The sequence below is a fragment of the Anastrepha obliqua genome, chromosome 6 (genome assembly GCF_027943255.1).
Source record: "Anastrepha obliqua isolate idAnaObli1 chromosome 6, idAnaObli1_1.0, whole genome shotgun sequence".
NCBI classification, from domain to species: Eukaryota; Metazoa; Arthropoda; class Insecta; order Diptera; family Tephritidae; genus Anastrepha; species Anastrepha obliqua.
Genome location: NC_072897.1, coordinates 70,442,347 through 70,459,787, shown reverse-complemented (window position 1 = coordinate 70,459,787; position 17,441 = coordinate 70,442,347). Strand labels below are relative to the sequence as shown.

Sequence of the window (17,441 nt, the reverse complement as noted above, 5' to 3'; positions counted from 1 at the left end):
AAATGCAAAGTTCAAAAACGGTTTGAGATAGAAAATTAATAAAAATAATTTTGCTTGATATTTTTCTGATTGGTTGTTTTGATTTTATTCAACAAGGCATAGTAACGGATGCCGGGTATTGTAATATTATGGTTATTAATAAAAAATTATTTTCTATGAAATATATGCACATACACATTCAAAAATAATTTAAATTTCTTAACTTCCTCCACTTTCCTGCCTCAAAACTCTAATGCTACCAGTTAGCAAACCTCACCCTCAATAAAACCTATCCACCCTAATATTATATCAAATGAATGCAATATGTAGGTATGTGTGTTTGATATTATTGTAGGTTCGCTTTAGCGAAATATAAAAACACACATACCTACTTATGTATTGCGCAAAAACTTACCTAAACGAAGGGTGGGGATGGCACCCTTTTTCAAACATTGTTCCCCCACAACACATGCCTCAAAGTGTTTTACACACACAAATGAGTTGTGGGGTGGAAGATGTTCCGTCCTGGCAATATGCAAATTCTGCCTCCATTTGTCTGCTAATATGGGGTCCTGTGGGAAAGAAAATAATTTCACTTCACTGTTTTTTAAATAACACCCGCGCACACGACACGTTCTGCTCATTTTTAAATCGAAAAAGTTTAAAAAAATTCGGAAAATCGAAAGCGTTTGAAAATTGCGCGACGTCAATCAAAAGTTTTTCTCAAACTAAAGTTCATTAGACTCTTTTGGTTTGACATGGAAATTTTGGCGCAAATTACGCAAAATCAATTCAAATTCAAAAATGAATTTTCATGCAAATAAAGAGACAAAAAGCACCTGTAACCTAACTTTGGCACAAAACGGAAAGTTTCCAAAAAACAAGCTCTTAATTCTCAAAAGCTGTTAAATTTCTGCAGTTGAGCATATTTCTGTTAACGTTCTGTGAAAAATGTCGCTGTTGTGTACCACGCGCGCAAAACGAGTACCCCTGAAAAGTGCTGCCATTTAAGTCATTGAGACTTCTCTATATTTAACGTTCTCTGCTTCTCTATATTTAACGTTCTCTGTGAACACGTAAACATAATCATTTGTAAGCACTGTTATGAATAATTTGCTTCATGAACAGACCTTTTGTATATAGTCACATGCCCATGCTCCCACTACCAACAACACACACTTCCTAACCTCTCCTACTTATATTCTCACATTTATTCTTCACTTTTCATAATTGCCCCCTTACTAAATGACCTTTTCTTTAATGGCATTATCTGAACCAATCTCTTTCTCCAGAGAACGTTAAATATAGAGAAGTCTCACGAGCTACGAATGGTGTGAATTGTCAAAAATGAAGTCTAACCGCGGCCGTGGTTTAACAGAGCTGAACTCTAACCGCGGCCGGGGTTTAACAGAGCTGATTGCAGTGAATTCTCTCTTCCTATATTGGCTCTGCACACAGAGAACGTTCTCTGTATATCATAACGTTCTCTGCTTTTGCTTCTGTAGAAAATCAAATTGACGATTAGCCGACGGCATTTTGCAAAGAATTTGCTTGTTAATTTCTACATATGTATGTTCCCTTGATGAATGAAAATTTATTCAACTAAATGATTATTGATGAATAATTTGAATATTTATTATATGCGCCAACATTTCAAATCAAAGTAACTTTAATATTTTGATTTAATTTAAAAAAATGCACTATAAAACGACCTCTCACATCTTGGTATGTGCATTTTAGTAAATTGAAAACTATACAAATTTGATGAAAATTTTTACATACAAGTGCTTTGGTATTTTGACATATGTATGTAAATATATGTATATCAATATATACATAAATATTTATATGTATTATGTTAGCTATGTTTGTGCAAAAGTTCAATTGGATCTTCAATTCTTATAGTGTTACATATGTATCATATTTACATTTGAATATGCATTCATTTGTTCCTTTGCAAACGAAATTTTTTTCAATTTAGATTTATTACATGGAATAATATATGTATGCATTTTATAGATAGTATAAAACTTTGAAATTTAAAATAAATAAAAGAAAACTTCAAAGAAACGTATGTATTTGCATATACATATATATTTGTTATTTTTGGACAAAAAGAAATTGGGCATTGTTATACATACATTTGTTTGAAATAAAATTGACCGACAGCATTTTGCAAGGCATTTGAGGCATTACGTTTTTATTTCTGTTCTGTAATTTTTCATCCACATCCTATTGCAGGAGGTATACAAGCATGGTTTGTATACAAGTTTTGATATTCAAAATAAATAAAAGAATAATTTTAACAAACCCAAGATATCCTCCATATTTACATATTTTATAGGATAAAAAAGCATATTCGTATGTTACCGTAAGTATGTATATTTGGATTAGTAACAAAATCTGTTTAAACTGTTTCTTACTACAAACATATGTATGTACATGTATGCATACACATGTAAGAAACAATTAAGCAAAAGTTCAATGTACTGAGGCAACCATGACCTACCTCACGTATTGGCATATTGATGCCCTATTGTATGTATGTCCGTACATACATATACATACATTCTCGACTCCCAGCAAAACTATGCTTATTAGTATATACATACATATGTATGTACATACAACAGCACACACAAAGCACTGGCTTTATGCCTCTGCACGCGTATGTTTCCAAAGCTAAAATTATAAGCCTAGCGACTGCAAGAACAAAATACATTCATAGGCGCAGTCGCAGCGGTCAGATTTTTTTAGTCGCAACGACGCTGAAAAATCCAAAATATTCTATAACACTAAGTTCGAGCTCATATGCTCATATGCCCATATGCCAATTTTCTCGTCAATTCGAAAATAGTCAATATTGTAATATTTCGCGTTGAATTATTTGCCAATATTTGGTAAATCTTCAATTTTTGTCAAATCGAGTGGCCGCGGCTCCGTACATATGTATGCATCAATATATGTATGTAAATATGTGTTCTCAATTCTCGACAGCAATAGCAAATCGAAATACTTTTTCTGTCGAAGTGCTCGCAGCCTCATATGTATGTATGTCTATAGAAGTTCGTAGGCATGTATTTATGTAGTATATGCGTGTTTGCTTTTGCACGTCCATATGAACGATTTTTCATATGCAGATATTCATTTGATTTAGCTGAACGAATATATTGATATTGTAATGAAATCCTGTCGAATTACATATATTATTGGTATATGTTTCTTTAAGTTCCTCTTACCAAATAAATATTATTATCCTTAAAAAAATAAAATACTAGTTTTTTTAATTTTAATTTTTTATTTTTATTCACAGAAATTTAAGTAATCTTATATGTATATGTATATGTATATATATTACAATGCTATAAATAATAGGTATTTACATTTCCTGAAATGAAAAAAAAAAATATATAAAATTGTTAAAGCACGAATTACGAAATTGTTCTCATACTACAACAATTTCTCACACGACTTCGATATTGACATCGATTAAGTCATTGCGATTTACCTGATTTTTAAAACACTACTCTCAATCCATCATGATTAAGAAAAAATTGTAGTGCTTTAAAAATCTAGGCTCGGATGCTAGCTGAAAGAGAAGAAAAACCTATCCCCCCCTCAATAAAACCTATCCACCCTAATATTATATCAAATGAATTTTCATGCAAATAAAGAGACAAAAAGCACCTGTAACCTAACTTTGGCACGAAACGGAAAGTTTCCAAAAAAAAAGCTCTTAATTCTCAAAAGCTGTTAAATTTCTGCAGTTGAGCATATTTCTGTTAACGTTCTGTGAAAAATGTCGCTGTTGTGTACCACGCGCGCAAAACGAGTACCCCTGAAAAGTGCTGCCATTTCAGTCATTGAGACTTCTCTATATTTAACGTTCTCTGCCTATGAGGACGTTTAAAAACTTGGCAGCACTCACACATTATGGGATTTTGAACAGCTGATAGGCGAAATGGCAGACTGACAGAAGAAACGCGCCAAAAATAACAGACAAAAACAGTTCGTTTTTGCTTAATGGAGAAATGACGTTTTGAAATGTTTATAATTATTTGTCTTAAAATTAATTCAATTGAAATGTAATAATTTGAATTGAAGTGAGTTTGTAGAATCCAAAGCTCGTTATATCCTTTTCGACTTCTACTTTTAATTAGTCTTATGTACATAATGTAATTTTATTGAAAACTGTATTGGTTTATGTAAATTTGTACAATATATACGTAAATATTCTATGGTTGAAAAGAGTAGGTAAGGGAATTGAATATTATATTAGTTTGAGATATTTTACAAAAATTAAAGGTAATCTGCTTTAACTTATTCTGTTCGTTGTTTGAGATTTTTTTTTTTGTTACTCACTTTCGGTGTTAAATTAAAAAATCTCAATGTGTCATGTGTTTAATTATAACTTATGTTTTTCGCGTTCATTACTTTACTATTTTAAATAACTTTTGTATTTCAGTTTTAAATAATTTCATTTACACATAAATTTTTCAATTTTTTGTTTATTTATGTACATATTTCATATGGATTGTGCTTTTTTTTGTATATGTAGGTGTTTACGAGTAATAATATGGGCAACCGCACACTAAATACTAACCTCAATGGTGGTGTGGAAACTAAAAATTCCCAATTTTTGTTTAAAAAAATACCTAATTCATGTTTCTACCGGTGTGGCAATATTGGAAAATGTTATAAAAAATGCACATTTTTCAGCGCTCTCACGAGAAAAAGAGTTTCACATCTAGTCATCTATGATATAAACGTTTGCAAGAGACGTTTGGTTGAAGACACGAATATATTTAGTTTTTAACAGAGCAGTTGAAAAGGTATGATTAAAAAATATTAACCATGAACAATATAAAAAAAATAATTACTAATTGAAAACCAGCAGATCTCGATCATCCTCATCTTAATTTCAAAATGGCACCCCACGGAGGCATTTTTACCGCTTTAACGCCTTCTCTAGCGGACATAACGGGAGCGATTGAAAAAATACAAGCAGCGATTGCAGCAAAAACGCTGGTATGTATTCTTGCTTCATGATTCAATTATTATTATTATTGAATCATGTCTTGCTTGATTTTAAAATGATGGTTTTGTGATACTACATAACATGTTTGTCGAGAAAAAAATTTATTGAAAGTTTTACCTATTATTTGTTTGGTTTTACAATGGATTACAAATTTTTAATATTTTTAGGGTTTGTTACACCAAGTACATACATTAGTTACAATCAATTTAGGAACTTAGTAATTTAGAATTTTAAAAAATTAACATCACGTTGGACATTATCTTCGCTTACAGTTTAGAAATAAAACACAGGGCAAAACTTTCCTTTACTACCACGATATAATTGAATGGGGGCGGAGGGGGAGGGGGCGTGGCACCACCCACCACGCCCATTAGAAAGAGCAAGGTCACACCATTATAACTATGAAAGTCCCAACCCACTAGTGTCCCTATAGAACCCCAAGGAGAAGTTTAAAAATTAGGTTTTTTCCGACCGCATTTGCGGTTTGTACTGAAATACAGTTGAAGAGAAGAGTATACAGTAGTCGTCAACTCAGCAAGCATTTAACTTAGGTTTTATATTTCATAGCACTTATGAAAACGTTGCTGTATCGTAAAAGTTATGAGTGCCGATGGCGAAAATTTAGGTCAAAAATTGTCCGATTTTGCATTATTTCACTATTTATAAAATTTTTTTTTTGTGAAAATATTCTTTTTTGTAGTATATACATATGTATATTTGAAATCCAAAAAACGCCGCAGGCGAAAATTTGGACTAAACATCGTGCGATTTTTATTCCAAATTTTCAGTATTTGTAAAAATATTTGTTTTTGTAATATATATGTATATTTGAATTGAAAAAAGCGCCGCAGGCGAAAATTTGGACTAAAAATCGCGCGCTTTTTATTCCAAATTTTCAGTATTTGTTTTTGTTATATATATATTATGTATATTTGAAATCAAAAAAGCGCCCCTATAAATAATAAAAATAATAATGAAAGAATTGTTCCCTTTTGGTTGACTGGGTTTTTCTTATTTCGCTTTGTTCTTCTCTCTGTCATCGTTCGTTTGACAGTTCGCTCCTCAAATTTATTCTGCACGGTATTACAAACGGTTAGAAGAACATTTGTAATAATAAAATTTTAATAAAATTTGGACTATTATTTAGTAAAAATAGCTTTTAATCGAATACAAATATAATAAAGAATGCTTATAAGTGATTTTGTTACTTTTTTGTGTTTGTATTTAAATGAAATAAGCGACTGTAATAGGGCATTTTTTCAAGCTTATCCAAAAAAGATGCATTTTTAACGTTAAATATTGCTATTAATTCTTAATTTTAATTTATAAAAAGTAATATAAATCAAAAGGCTGATATAGTGACTACATTTGCGTGTTATAATTTTTAAATTCGGTCCGCGCACTTAGACATTATAAGCAAATATATCGTGGTAGAAAAGGAAAGCACAGCTAAACACAGTATTATCTATGAACACAGTGACGTTTTGCATTAATTAAACGACAATTTTAATTCTACTATGTAACTCATGCATATTAACATAATTTTATTTTTTAAAGAAAAAGAAATTGTTTTACGATATGCTTTTGGGATTCCAAATATTAGAGCAATCTTTGCAACGCAAGCAATCGGAAGCGTATAATTTGATTTTAACATGGCTGAACTTGTTTTTGGTAAAACTAAATACTAATGTTTTTATGTAAAAAAGGTTGTAATTAATTATTATTTATATCACATTAGAATGTTCAGTCAAATATTATTACTCAAAATGAAGGTGTTCGTGAACAATTTGAAAAAATTGTTCCTTTTGCTGTAACATATATGATTCGTTGTCTACAACACAAAGCAAAAGGAATAGACTCTTATCATTACCAGTTATTGGAAATGATACATAAACTGTTGAGCAACGTTCGACCAGGAGTTCTTGAGAAAATAACGACAATCGAAACTAGCATTATGTAAGTATACAATAAACCTTTTCTAATTTACCATTCCTTACATATATATGTACATATGTACTCATAAACACATTTGTTAGAGCTTGTACTTGGTTTCCAATTCCCTTCGTTGGTGATTTCAACACCCAAATGATGGCGCTGCGTTTACTAGTCATGTTACTAAAGTGTGTAGATTCAAAATGCCTTCAAAATGAACTTGATAAGATTCGAGGTGTACCCAAATCTTTCATGAAGAATAAGCTGACCGCGGCGACATCTGTTGCAAATTTTCATGCAGCCAAATTCGAAAACGTAAGATTAAACTGGATTTGAACTACGTTAAAATTTAGAATACATATGGATTAAAACACGTTTTGTTGGCAACTAAAAACTTATTGTTAAGAAATCTGCAGGCACCCCAATACTAGGACTCAGGTGTTTAGAAAGTCGCTAAGCCTCTTGTTTCAAATATTGTAGAGAACTTTTATATTGATGTATGTATTCATTATAGAATTTTCCGATTAACTGTTAGGAAGCATTTTTGAAAAATGTTTACGGAATATCTAGAGTTTCCGATTATAGTAAACCAGGAAAAAGTCAAGCAAAATGGCGGTCTATTTCACATTAAAGTTGTAGTATCTAGGTTAAGTTAGGTTAGGTTGAAGCGGTTGTGCTGTGGGACACCCTCAGGCTCATAGCCCATTGCGATGCCGCGTGGGGAGCTTGTCCGTATCTCTCCTAAAACCAGTGTGTGCTTTTCAAAAATTTTAAAATGTCTCTGATTTCTGTAGAACTGAGATCTTCCAACTCATTAAAAAATTGTTTACCCAGAATAGTAAACCTGCGTCTGGATAGAGCAGTGCAGTGGCACAGTAGGTGCGAGATTGCCTCTTCCTCGTCCTCATCTAGACAACTTCTACAGAAGTCTTATGTTTGCACACCCACCCTTTGGGCGTGTCTACCTATTAGACAGTGCCCGTTATGACTGAGATCAATGTGCTAAGACTGTGTTTATTTTGGTTTAGCAGAGATTCTTTGCGTTTAGCATTTAGAGTCGGCCACAGTTGACGAGCGATTTTGCAGGTGGTTTCATTACGCCATCTTTCGTTTGCTTTTTTTACAATTTCTTCAATTTTACAATTTCATTCTTTCCCTATGTCATTATCTATGTACTCATCAGCCAATTTATTGCCGAGTTTCGCTGGTTCATCGGCTCTACAGTTACCCTCAATGTTACCTTTAGGTGAAATGACTCAGCCATCATCTTAATGAGGATGTTCGGCATTTCATGGCTACCTTGGAGGTTGTCGACTGGTTTGTGAGGAATTTTATCGCCACTTGGCTATCAGTGAAAATGTAGATATCATTTCCGGAAAGCGCATCACACTGTATTAGTGTCGCGGCTTTTCTTATTGCCATCAGTTCAGCCTGAAAGACATTACAGTAGTCGCGGAGCCGAGAACTGAAGGAGATCCCCAGATGTTCGGAATATACACCTCCGCCCACACTGCCCTCGAGCTTTGAGCCATCTGTGTATACATGAATGGACTCGCCCTGTCTCACATCGCCGGTTATCAGAACAGATGCTAGTCTTTGAACCTTGTCAAGTTTCTTGATGTTCACACCCTTCTGAAGGGCATCCTACCATATTACAATACCGCAGTACAGAATTAGCCTAACCACTGCTGTGTAGAGCCAATGTATCATTCTGTTCAGCCTGAAAGACATTACAGTAGTCGGGGAGCCGAAAACTGAAGGAGATCCCCAGATGTTCGGAATATACACCCTTCTGAAGGGCATCCCACCATATTACAATACCGCAGTACAGAATTGGCCTAACCACTGCTGTGTAGAGCCAATGTATCATTCTGGGTTCCATCCCCATTCTTCCCAATAAGCCTCCCGCAGAAGTACATTGCGGTCATAGCTTTACGTGCTCTGTGTGCGACTGTGAGCCCACAATTTAGCTTCCTATCTAGTACAAGTCCTAGATAGCTGGCCCTTTCTATTACTCTAATATTCTCTCCTAGAAATATTTGTTGAAGAGCCGGTTTTTCGTGTTTCCTACTAAAAATTATCATATCCGTTTTCCGGATTTACTTCTAGTCCTCGACTTTTACAGCAAAGTGCTAGTCTGTTGAGAGATCTTTGTTGGAGGTCACATAATGTTGGAAGGTGTTTCCCCGAGATTGGTATTACAATATCATCAGCATATGATATTATTTTACTTCCAATTTTTTCAAGTTCTTGTAGAAGTTTATTGACAGTTAGGTTCCACTGAAGTGGAGATATTACCTCACCTTGGCGTGTACCCCTGATCGGAAATTTTTTAATAAATATGTCACCCAAATTGCGCTTATCGTTCGCCCAGTTAGCATTCATTCTATAAACGAGACTATTGCATTGCTTACTCCCATTTTCGTTAGCGAAGTGGTAATTGCTTCCGGATATATATTATTGAAGAGCAGCGAGGGTATATTCTTGGTAGTGAAGTGATTTCTCGACTGTGTGAACTAGCTCATGGACCGCTGTTTCCACTTATTTGCCTTTGTTGTATGCATGTTGGGAAGGTGTTAGTGTCGCTAATCCTTCCTTTGATATGCACATCTAGCCTCTGCTCTAAAGATTTTAACAAAAAGGATGATAGGCTAATTGGCCTGAAATCCTTCGGTTTCGTATGTGTGGTTTTCCCTCCTTTGGGAATGAATACCTCTTTTACTTCTGCCCATTTCTTGGGGATATAGTTAAGACGTATCGCTGCCTCAAAAATTAAGGCGAGTGTAGGTGCAATCATATCTTTTGTGTGTTGCAAATCAGCGGGAATGACTCCATCGGGTCCCGGTGATTTGTAAGGTTTGAAGCTGCCAATGGCAAATTTTATGTTATCCTCCGTTATAAAATCTATTGGGGGATTCTCGTAGTGAACTATAGGGTGGGTTCTTCTGTCTTCTTTGCAGAGACAACCTGGAAAGTGCGTCTGCATTAGTAATTCTAGTGTTTCTTCACTGCTGGTTGTCCAATTGCCATTCTCTTTTATGAGGTAGCTAGGGTTGCTGGGACTTGTTGATACTACTTTCCGGAGTCTACTGGTCTCCCAAACACTTTCTATCTTTTGACAGAGGTCTCTCCAAGACGCCGTTTTTGCTGCCTTTATGGCATACTTAAATCTACGCTGGCATTCTTTGTATCTGTCCCACGAGTTGGTTCTCCTCGCTTCGTTGTGCATAGTTCTGCATTCACTTCTGAGGTTTGCTATATCAGTGGACCACCATGGAGGTTTCGGTTTCCCTCTTCTTGAAGTTCTGAAGTCAGCTCATCAACCACTGAGTCGAGCTGTGGCTCGGAGTTAATTTGGTATGTCTCTGCTGGGAGAATGCTAGATAATGTGGTTTCAAACATCCCCCAGGGTGCGCGTCTGCGGTTTATAACCGGCTTGAACTGTTTAGTTGGCAATGAAATGCTTCACATTAAGTACCTATGATCTGAGAAGGAGTTGTCTGTAGGCACTATCCAGTCCTTTAAAATTTGGGCCCCTCGTTCATTGACACAAGTGATGTCTAGAACTTCACTTCTCGTAGTTGTTACAAAAGTAGGGGTATCACCTATGTTACTAATATAAAGATTGTTGCACATAATGAATTCAAAGATATACTCACCACGTGCATTTGTGTCTGAACTGCCCCAGACATGATGATGTGCATTAGCATGAATTGGGTGCTCCACCTCGATGCTTCATGAACTGCGTCTCTTATAAGTGGTGATGGAGGAGGTTGCTCCGCGTCGTGAGCCATATAAGAGGAAGCAAGCCATATCGTCTTTCCGCAGGACTCCACCGCTGTGATGACGTTATCCGCATCGCTAAATTGTATTAATAACATTAATACATTTCTTTGTTAGTATGCACGACCTGGGTTTACCTTTATCAGTGACATAAACCAATTTGTATTCACTACTACTCAAACCGCAAACCCGATCTTTTACGACCCATGGTTCTTGGATGAGCACGATATCCTCTTTCTGCGAGACGGAGGATGAGTGCGACTAAGGCCGCCTTACATGGGTGAAAATTGATTTGTACAATCCTCAACATCGCTTTTGTTCGTTATTGAAGGGCAACTAGCCACGGTTTGGTCTGCGTTCTCTTCATCGGATGTAGGGGGGAGAGACTCCTCATCCTCCATAGCAGAGAGGTCGGAGTATTCCCCCTCCATGTCCTCTAAGGTAACCCTTTCGAAGAGTTCGCCTACCATGCCGGAGTTGAAGACCACCTCATCGTTGTCTATGACAACCTCGTTCGCTTCCGCAGATGAAGTTATATTTTCTGCGGAGGTGCTCTTGCTAGCTACATCCTGTCTGTAGACATGGAGAGTCAGCACTTGGAAGCCGTAGTTGATCTTCCATTTCCTGTTGGCAAGTGGATCCAACGATTCCTCATTGAGGATTATTACGAGCAGTATCCTCTTGCCGTCCACTTCGCAAATCTTTGCTACCTTCCAGTCACTGGTAGGTAGTTCGGGGTTGCCTAGCCTTACAAGGTCCAGGACTTCCTCTGGATCAGAATGAAAGTCTGGTATCCAGGCTCTAGATCCTGGATGATTAGGAATGTCTTCTCGGCGGACCACATCAAGGCGGGCCCCCGGCCAAGGTTCCCCTATGCGATTAATCGCTAGGGTGTATAGGTCCACGGAACGTTGGTCAGAGCACCTTATTAGTTTGACGCGGGATTAAAACCATCCCGCATCCGAACAACTGGGTGGACGTCCTGGATTTCCTTTCAGGATGTCCCAGTACACCTTCCAAAAACTCCTATTTATTAAGTCCCAGTTTGCTTGAGAGATCGCACCATCATGGGAACTGCGATCAATCACCGCCCGTACATGGATTCCTTTCGCTACTTCCGTTTCTCCTTTCGGAATTTCCGTGCCACCTGGAGTGACAGGGACAGCAAGGTCTGCTTGTCTTCTGACAGGGCAGCTCTTGCTTCCCAAGGATTTTGTTGCGAGGGGGGGTCTACTGCTGGCACCAGACGTAGATGGTAAGTCATCCTCAACTTGTCTTATGATAGGATTGGGATTGTTGCCAGTAAGAGGTCTCGCTGCCGTAGAGCCAGTCCCTGAAGGGATGGAGCGGGAGTTAGGCCCTGGCATGGCCACAGGCTTTACTCCGCTGACGTTAATGGTCTTTTTTATTGAAACCCTGACCTTCCTGAGGGATTTGGTCTTGATTTCGGGTTGCCTTGGTTTTCCAAGGCTAGGTTTTTTGTTATTCATGTTTCATTTTCATAATCGTCCCCACTGCTCGACATGGCGATCGTGGCGGACTAGGATTTTTTAGGGGGGAAAGGGGAAACGTCGACAATGGAAGTCCCCTCTACCATGGCAAGGTCATTCTACCTCCTGAGGTGACCCAGTCTCAGAAGGGCGGGTGACGCGTAACGCCCTGGATTAGGGGCTAACCCTCATGATATGGGGGCTAAACCAGCACTTAAGCCTCATCCCCGCGGCAAAGAGACCAACTTAATGAGGTGTAGTATCTAACGTCAAATGTATTTCAACAATATAAAAAGTATTTGTTTTGCTTTTCGAGTTCGGTCAGCAAAATAAATAATTGAAAACATTAAAACAAAGAAGCATATTGTTGAAATACTATCGAAACTGTTACCAAAATTGAAAAAAAGTGTTTTGGCCACTGAAGTCGCAAAAAAAAGCAACCGGGATCATAATAAATAAAAAACGAACAGTGCATAAAACAGTTGCAAATGAGAGTCATTAAGGACAGTCCATGAGTTGATTGGAAAGAAGATAAATGAAGCCGCAATATATTAAATATTATAATATGCAAACTAAGGTACATGTCGTCCATAGGTTCGATAGGATTCACGCCTTTGAAAGGAAATGCTTTTAAAAGCTAATACAGTTTTTGTATAACATATTGTGGACCGATGAGTCATCATTTTAGTATGAGGGTACCTACTTTTGGAAGAAAATGCTTAGCCTACAATGTTACATAATGCAGCCTACCAACAGCTTTGAGGTTGGTTCAATATAATGGCCAATAATTATCGGAACGCCCGGGTTTGTAACCGACCAAGGACTATCACTTCAGTAGCATTCCCTGTATATGTATGGGGAATTGAATATAATTGATCGCAGTATATGTAGCTGTTCTTTCTTGGACAACTTAATGTCTGGAACTTGCTATCATTTATAAAGCAACAACTTGCAATTAATAATTTTTCTCGATTTGATTGCATTCATTCGGCTAGGTTGCAGCTAGTAGTCGTTATAACGGCAGTTTTACGGATTATTTGATTTAATGCAAAATGTTTGTATTACGTCTCAATTTTACGTGTGTTTTCGGAATAAAATCAATTATTAACATTACACCAATAAATATAAAATGTTGAAAATATTTGTATTTGTTTGTATATTTGCACTAATTTAAAAACTTTTCCAATAATCTTTCATTCTTAGAGACCGCGCAGAATCTTCTGAATACGTATAACATGCATTTGGCTAAAAATATTTTGGTTTACTCATTTCGTTGCAAATCTTTTAAGTTCGGAGACAGTATTGCATTTCAAACAAATTCTACAAACTGCTCTGTGAATCTTCAAATATTGAAGTTATCACTGTAAGATAATGTATGTAGAAATATTTCGGTTTTATACGTATGTATGGACCTATTTTCCACATTTATGTTAGCAATTACTTAAACCTCTCCATACAATTTGAAGCACCTCTTCGACATGTTGTTGTTGTTGTTGTTGTTGTTGTTGTTGAGGTGGTTGAACATTTCTGAGCTGAAAATGCTCCTAATTAGTGACCAGCAGCGTTTTACTACCACTATCTCGTGTGAAGATGATGTTGCTATTTTTTTTTTTTTTTTTTGTTTTTGTTTTTTGTTTCCAAGTCAGATCCATTTAGTGAGGTCCAAGTATAGCAGCAAATCCTTTATCTCTATGTCCGAGATTTCTTTTATTTGCTGTAAGAAAGGCTTACCGAAGGATCGGAGTCGTGCCCTGGCTAGTCCCGGACATTCACATAAATAGTGGAACAGACTTTCCTTCGCCCCTTCCGCTTGACAGCTTCTACAGATAGGATTGAAGGGTAGATTGAGTCTAGCTGCATGATCCCCTACTTTCCAATGTCCTGTAAGGGTTGCAGTGATACGTGAAATGTTTAGCCGAGAACATCCTAGGAGGTCATGCGTCCTTTGGATTTTGTATGACGGCCATGTGTTTTTTGTTGTAATACATGTAGGTATTTGCTTCCATCTTCTTTCGGCTAAAGCATGATAGTATAAAGCAATGGATGATTTTAGTGTGTTCAGTGGAGTGGAGACTGCCACCGCCTCTGCTATGTCTAGTGTCGAGCCCTTTCTTGCTAGCTCATCCGCTATCTCATTGCCCCCTATGTTCCTATGACCGGGAACCCATATCAGGGTAATTTCAAGCCAATGGCTGAGCAGTTTCAGCTCCTCTCTACACTGTAGGACCAGTTTGGATGAAATGTAATATAGTTGAAGTCTAAGGCCTTAATAGCTGCTTGACTGTCTGAGAAGATAGCTACTCTTGCACTAACTTCCTTGTAGAGTTCTAGGGATTTGCATGCTTCTCTGATCGCTAAAAGTTCTGCCTGGAACACGGTGGCATAATCAGGAAGACGAATTGATTGAGAGAGGTTGAGTGGCTCCGAATGGAAGCCAGCTCCCACACCACAGCTCATCTTAGAACCATCGGTATAAATTTTGATATCGTGTCTTCCAATCACCTCTCCTTTGCTCCACTCAGCTCTCGGTGGAAAGCGTACCGTAAAGCCTTTCTTGAAGTTGAGGTCGGGGACTGTGTAGTCTGATCCGGGGGTCCCTGTAGGAGGATCTTACTGTGACCGTACGGCCTTGTTGTCCAGTTTCCTATGTCTCTGAGTCTCACCGCGCTGCAAGTAGGTTTTGTTTTAATGTGTACATCTAATGGCAATAGATGTGTTAGTACATTGAGCGCTCCTGTAGTTAGGATACACGCTGTTCTTTGTATCTTGTTCAGCTTTGTTTTGGTTGGAGACCCCATTTTTTCCCAACATTCTCTTACATGTGTAAAGTGCTATATTCGCTTTCTTTACCCTGTACTCTACGTTGGACTTCCAGCTGAGTTTGGGGTCCAGGATAACCCCTAGGTATTTTGCCTGTTTGGTTAGCGTGAGGCTGACGCCGTTTAGTTTTGGGAGATTAAAGTTTGGCACCTTGGTTTTCTTGGTGAATAGCATCAGTTCAGTTTTTCTCGGGTTTACACTTAAGCCACAGTCCGTGGCCCAATTGCTGAGTAATACCAGAGCTCCTTCCATAATCTCACTGATTGTGGTTGGAAACATTCCTGAAACCATAAGCACTATGTCGTCCGCGTTCGCCACCACTTTAATTCCCTTTCGGTTAAATTTGGTGAGGATGTTGTTGGCGACTAGTAACCACAGTAGAGGGGATAAGACTCCTCCCTGAGAGTTCGCCTGTTGACAGAGCGTTTTACCGTGCTGCTGCCTACCTCACCGATGATTATTCTAGTTTCGAGCATGTTCTCTATCCATTCGTTGAGACCTATGTCTATGCCTAACATGTTAGGAGCCTCAATTATGGATCTTGTGGTAACATTGTTGAAGGCCCCCTTTATGTCGAGAAAAGCGACTAGTGAGTATTGCTTGTATTCTATGCTCCTCTCAATCGCACTTACAACCTCATGAAGAGCTGTCTCTGTGGATTTTCCTTTGAGATAGGCATGTTGAGATGGTGAAATCGTTAAGTCTGTAATCTTTTCCCTGAGATATACATCCAACAATCGCTCGAGAGTTTTGAGGATGAAGGAGGATAGGCTGATGGGTCTGAAATCTTTCGCTGTATCATGACCGCGTCTACCAGCTTTAGTGATAAATATCACTTTTACCCTCCTCCAGCTTTTTGGTATGTGCCCTAGCATAAGGCTTTTCCTGAAAAAGACCTCCAGCCAAGGAATCGTCGTTTCTCGAGTGTTCCACAGCATGGCTGGGAATATCCCATCTGGACCGGCTGCCTTATATGGTTCAAAGTTTTTTATCGCCCATAATATTCTATCTTGGGATACGATGTGGTTGATTATAATGGGTGATAGTTTGGATGTTTGAACACTGTCAGTTTTGTTCTCAATATATTCTGTGTTGCCTGGGAAGTGTGTATTTACCAGATGTTCTAGTGTGTCGGCTGATGATTTTGTCCACTCTCCAGGAGTGTTCCTTGGATAAAAGCTTGCCTAGTCTGGCCGTATCTTTGGTCGATTCTATGGAACTACAAAAATCTCTCCAAGCCTCTGTCCGAGCCTCTTTGATTGCTTTCTTGTATTCCCTAAGGCAGTCTTTGTAGGGTTTGAAGTATTTGTGTTTGTAGCAGATATTGAAGATTTCCCTTGTCATTTTCCTGAGTTTACTTAGATCTTCATTCCACCAGGTAGGATAGGTTATTTTGCCATATGTGGCGAGACATGAAGCTTCAAGTCCTTTCGTCAGGGAAGTTTCGAAAGCTCTTACTTTCTCATCTAGGTCTTCCCTTGACGTTATGGTTCTATTTAAGTTTTGAAGTTTAGACTCTACGTAATGTGTGCCAGTTTGTTCTTCTAGGATTTCTATATGGGAAAGGTTTCTCAAGCTTAAGATTGATATCGAAGGGGATCCAGCTGTGGAAAGGATCTCTTGTCGGTTACCCTCCAATTTGTGACTATTTGAGAATTATTATTTGTGCATAGGGTAATGTCTAAGACCTCTTCCCAGCCTGGAAAATGTGCCGCGCTCGAAAAAGTGACGGTTGGGGTGGTCCCTACATTACATATATCTAGGTTGGTGTTTAATAGGAATTCGAAAAGTGACTCACCTCTTTCATTCGTCTCTGAACTGCCCCAGAGCTCGTTTCTGGCGTTTGCGTCGCAGCCCATCAATAGTTTGTCTGTGCTGTTCAATGTTGACAGGAATCGAGCCACTTCGTCTGGCGGCGCCGGTTTCTCATGTGGCATATACACCGATGCCAGGTATATCGCCGATTTCTGCAGCTCCACTTTCACCACCGTCAAATCGGGAGTGCTAAAATTAGAACACAGAAAAGCTTTTAAGTGTTTTTTAGTGATTATGCATGACCGTGGCTTACCGTCTGCTTTGTTGTAGAATATGTTGATGCTCTTGTTGTTTTGGAACCCCTTAATCTCGTTGTCTCTGACCCAGGGCTCCTGTATGAAACCGATGTCGATGTCCCCTTCCCTGAGGAAGACATCCAAGTTCTCTGTAGCACATTTCGAGTGCTGCAGATTCACCTGTATGGCTCTAGGCATCGGATTTATTGTCGTCTTCAGCTAGGTCGAGCTTTTTTAGCTGTATGTTGTTGTCTGCCTCATCTGGGTCTTCCTCATTTTCATTGCTGTCTGCTTTGAAAATTTTCAGTTTGGCCTTTCTTAGACCAAACCGCATTTTGTTGTCGTGTT

General features: G+C 38.0%; 1 protein-coding gene across 1 annotated transcript; it reads left to right on the top strand.

Moving 5' to 3' along the window:
* Positions 1–4,636: 4,636 nt before the first annotated feature.
* Positions 4,637–6,977, top strand: LOC129250685 (uncharacterized). The gene is made up of 4 exons (XM_054890292.1): positions 4,637–4,811; positions 4,877–5,007; positions 6,575–6,688; positions 6,756–6,977. The coding sequence occupies exons 2-4, from the start codon at positions 4,906–4,908 to the stop codon at positions 6,975–6,977; spliced, it is 438 nt and encodes a 145-aa protein (XP_054746267.1). The 5' UTR covers positions 4,637–4,811; positions 4,877–4,905.
* The last annotated feature ends 10,464 nt before the right edge of the window (positions 6,978–17,441 follow it).

Coding starts and splice junctions, on each gene's coding strand:
- LOC129250685 (XM_054890292.1), top strand. CDS start 4,906: ATGGCACCCCACGGAGGCATTTTTACCGCTTTAACGCCTTCTCTAGCG. Junction 5,008..6,574: donor CGATTGCAGCAAAAACGCTG/GTATGTATTCTT, acceptor TATTTTTTAAAG/AAAAAGAAATTGTTTTACGA. Junction 6,689..6,755: donor CATGGCTGAACTTGTTTTTG/GTAAAACTAAAT, acceptor ATATCACATTAG/AATGTTCAGTCAAATATTAT.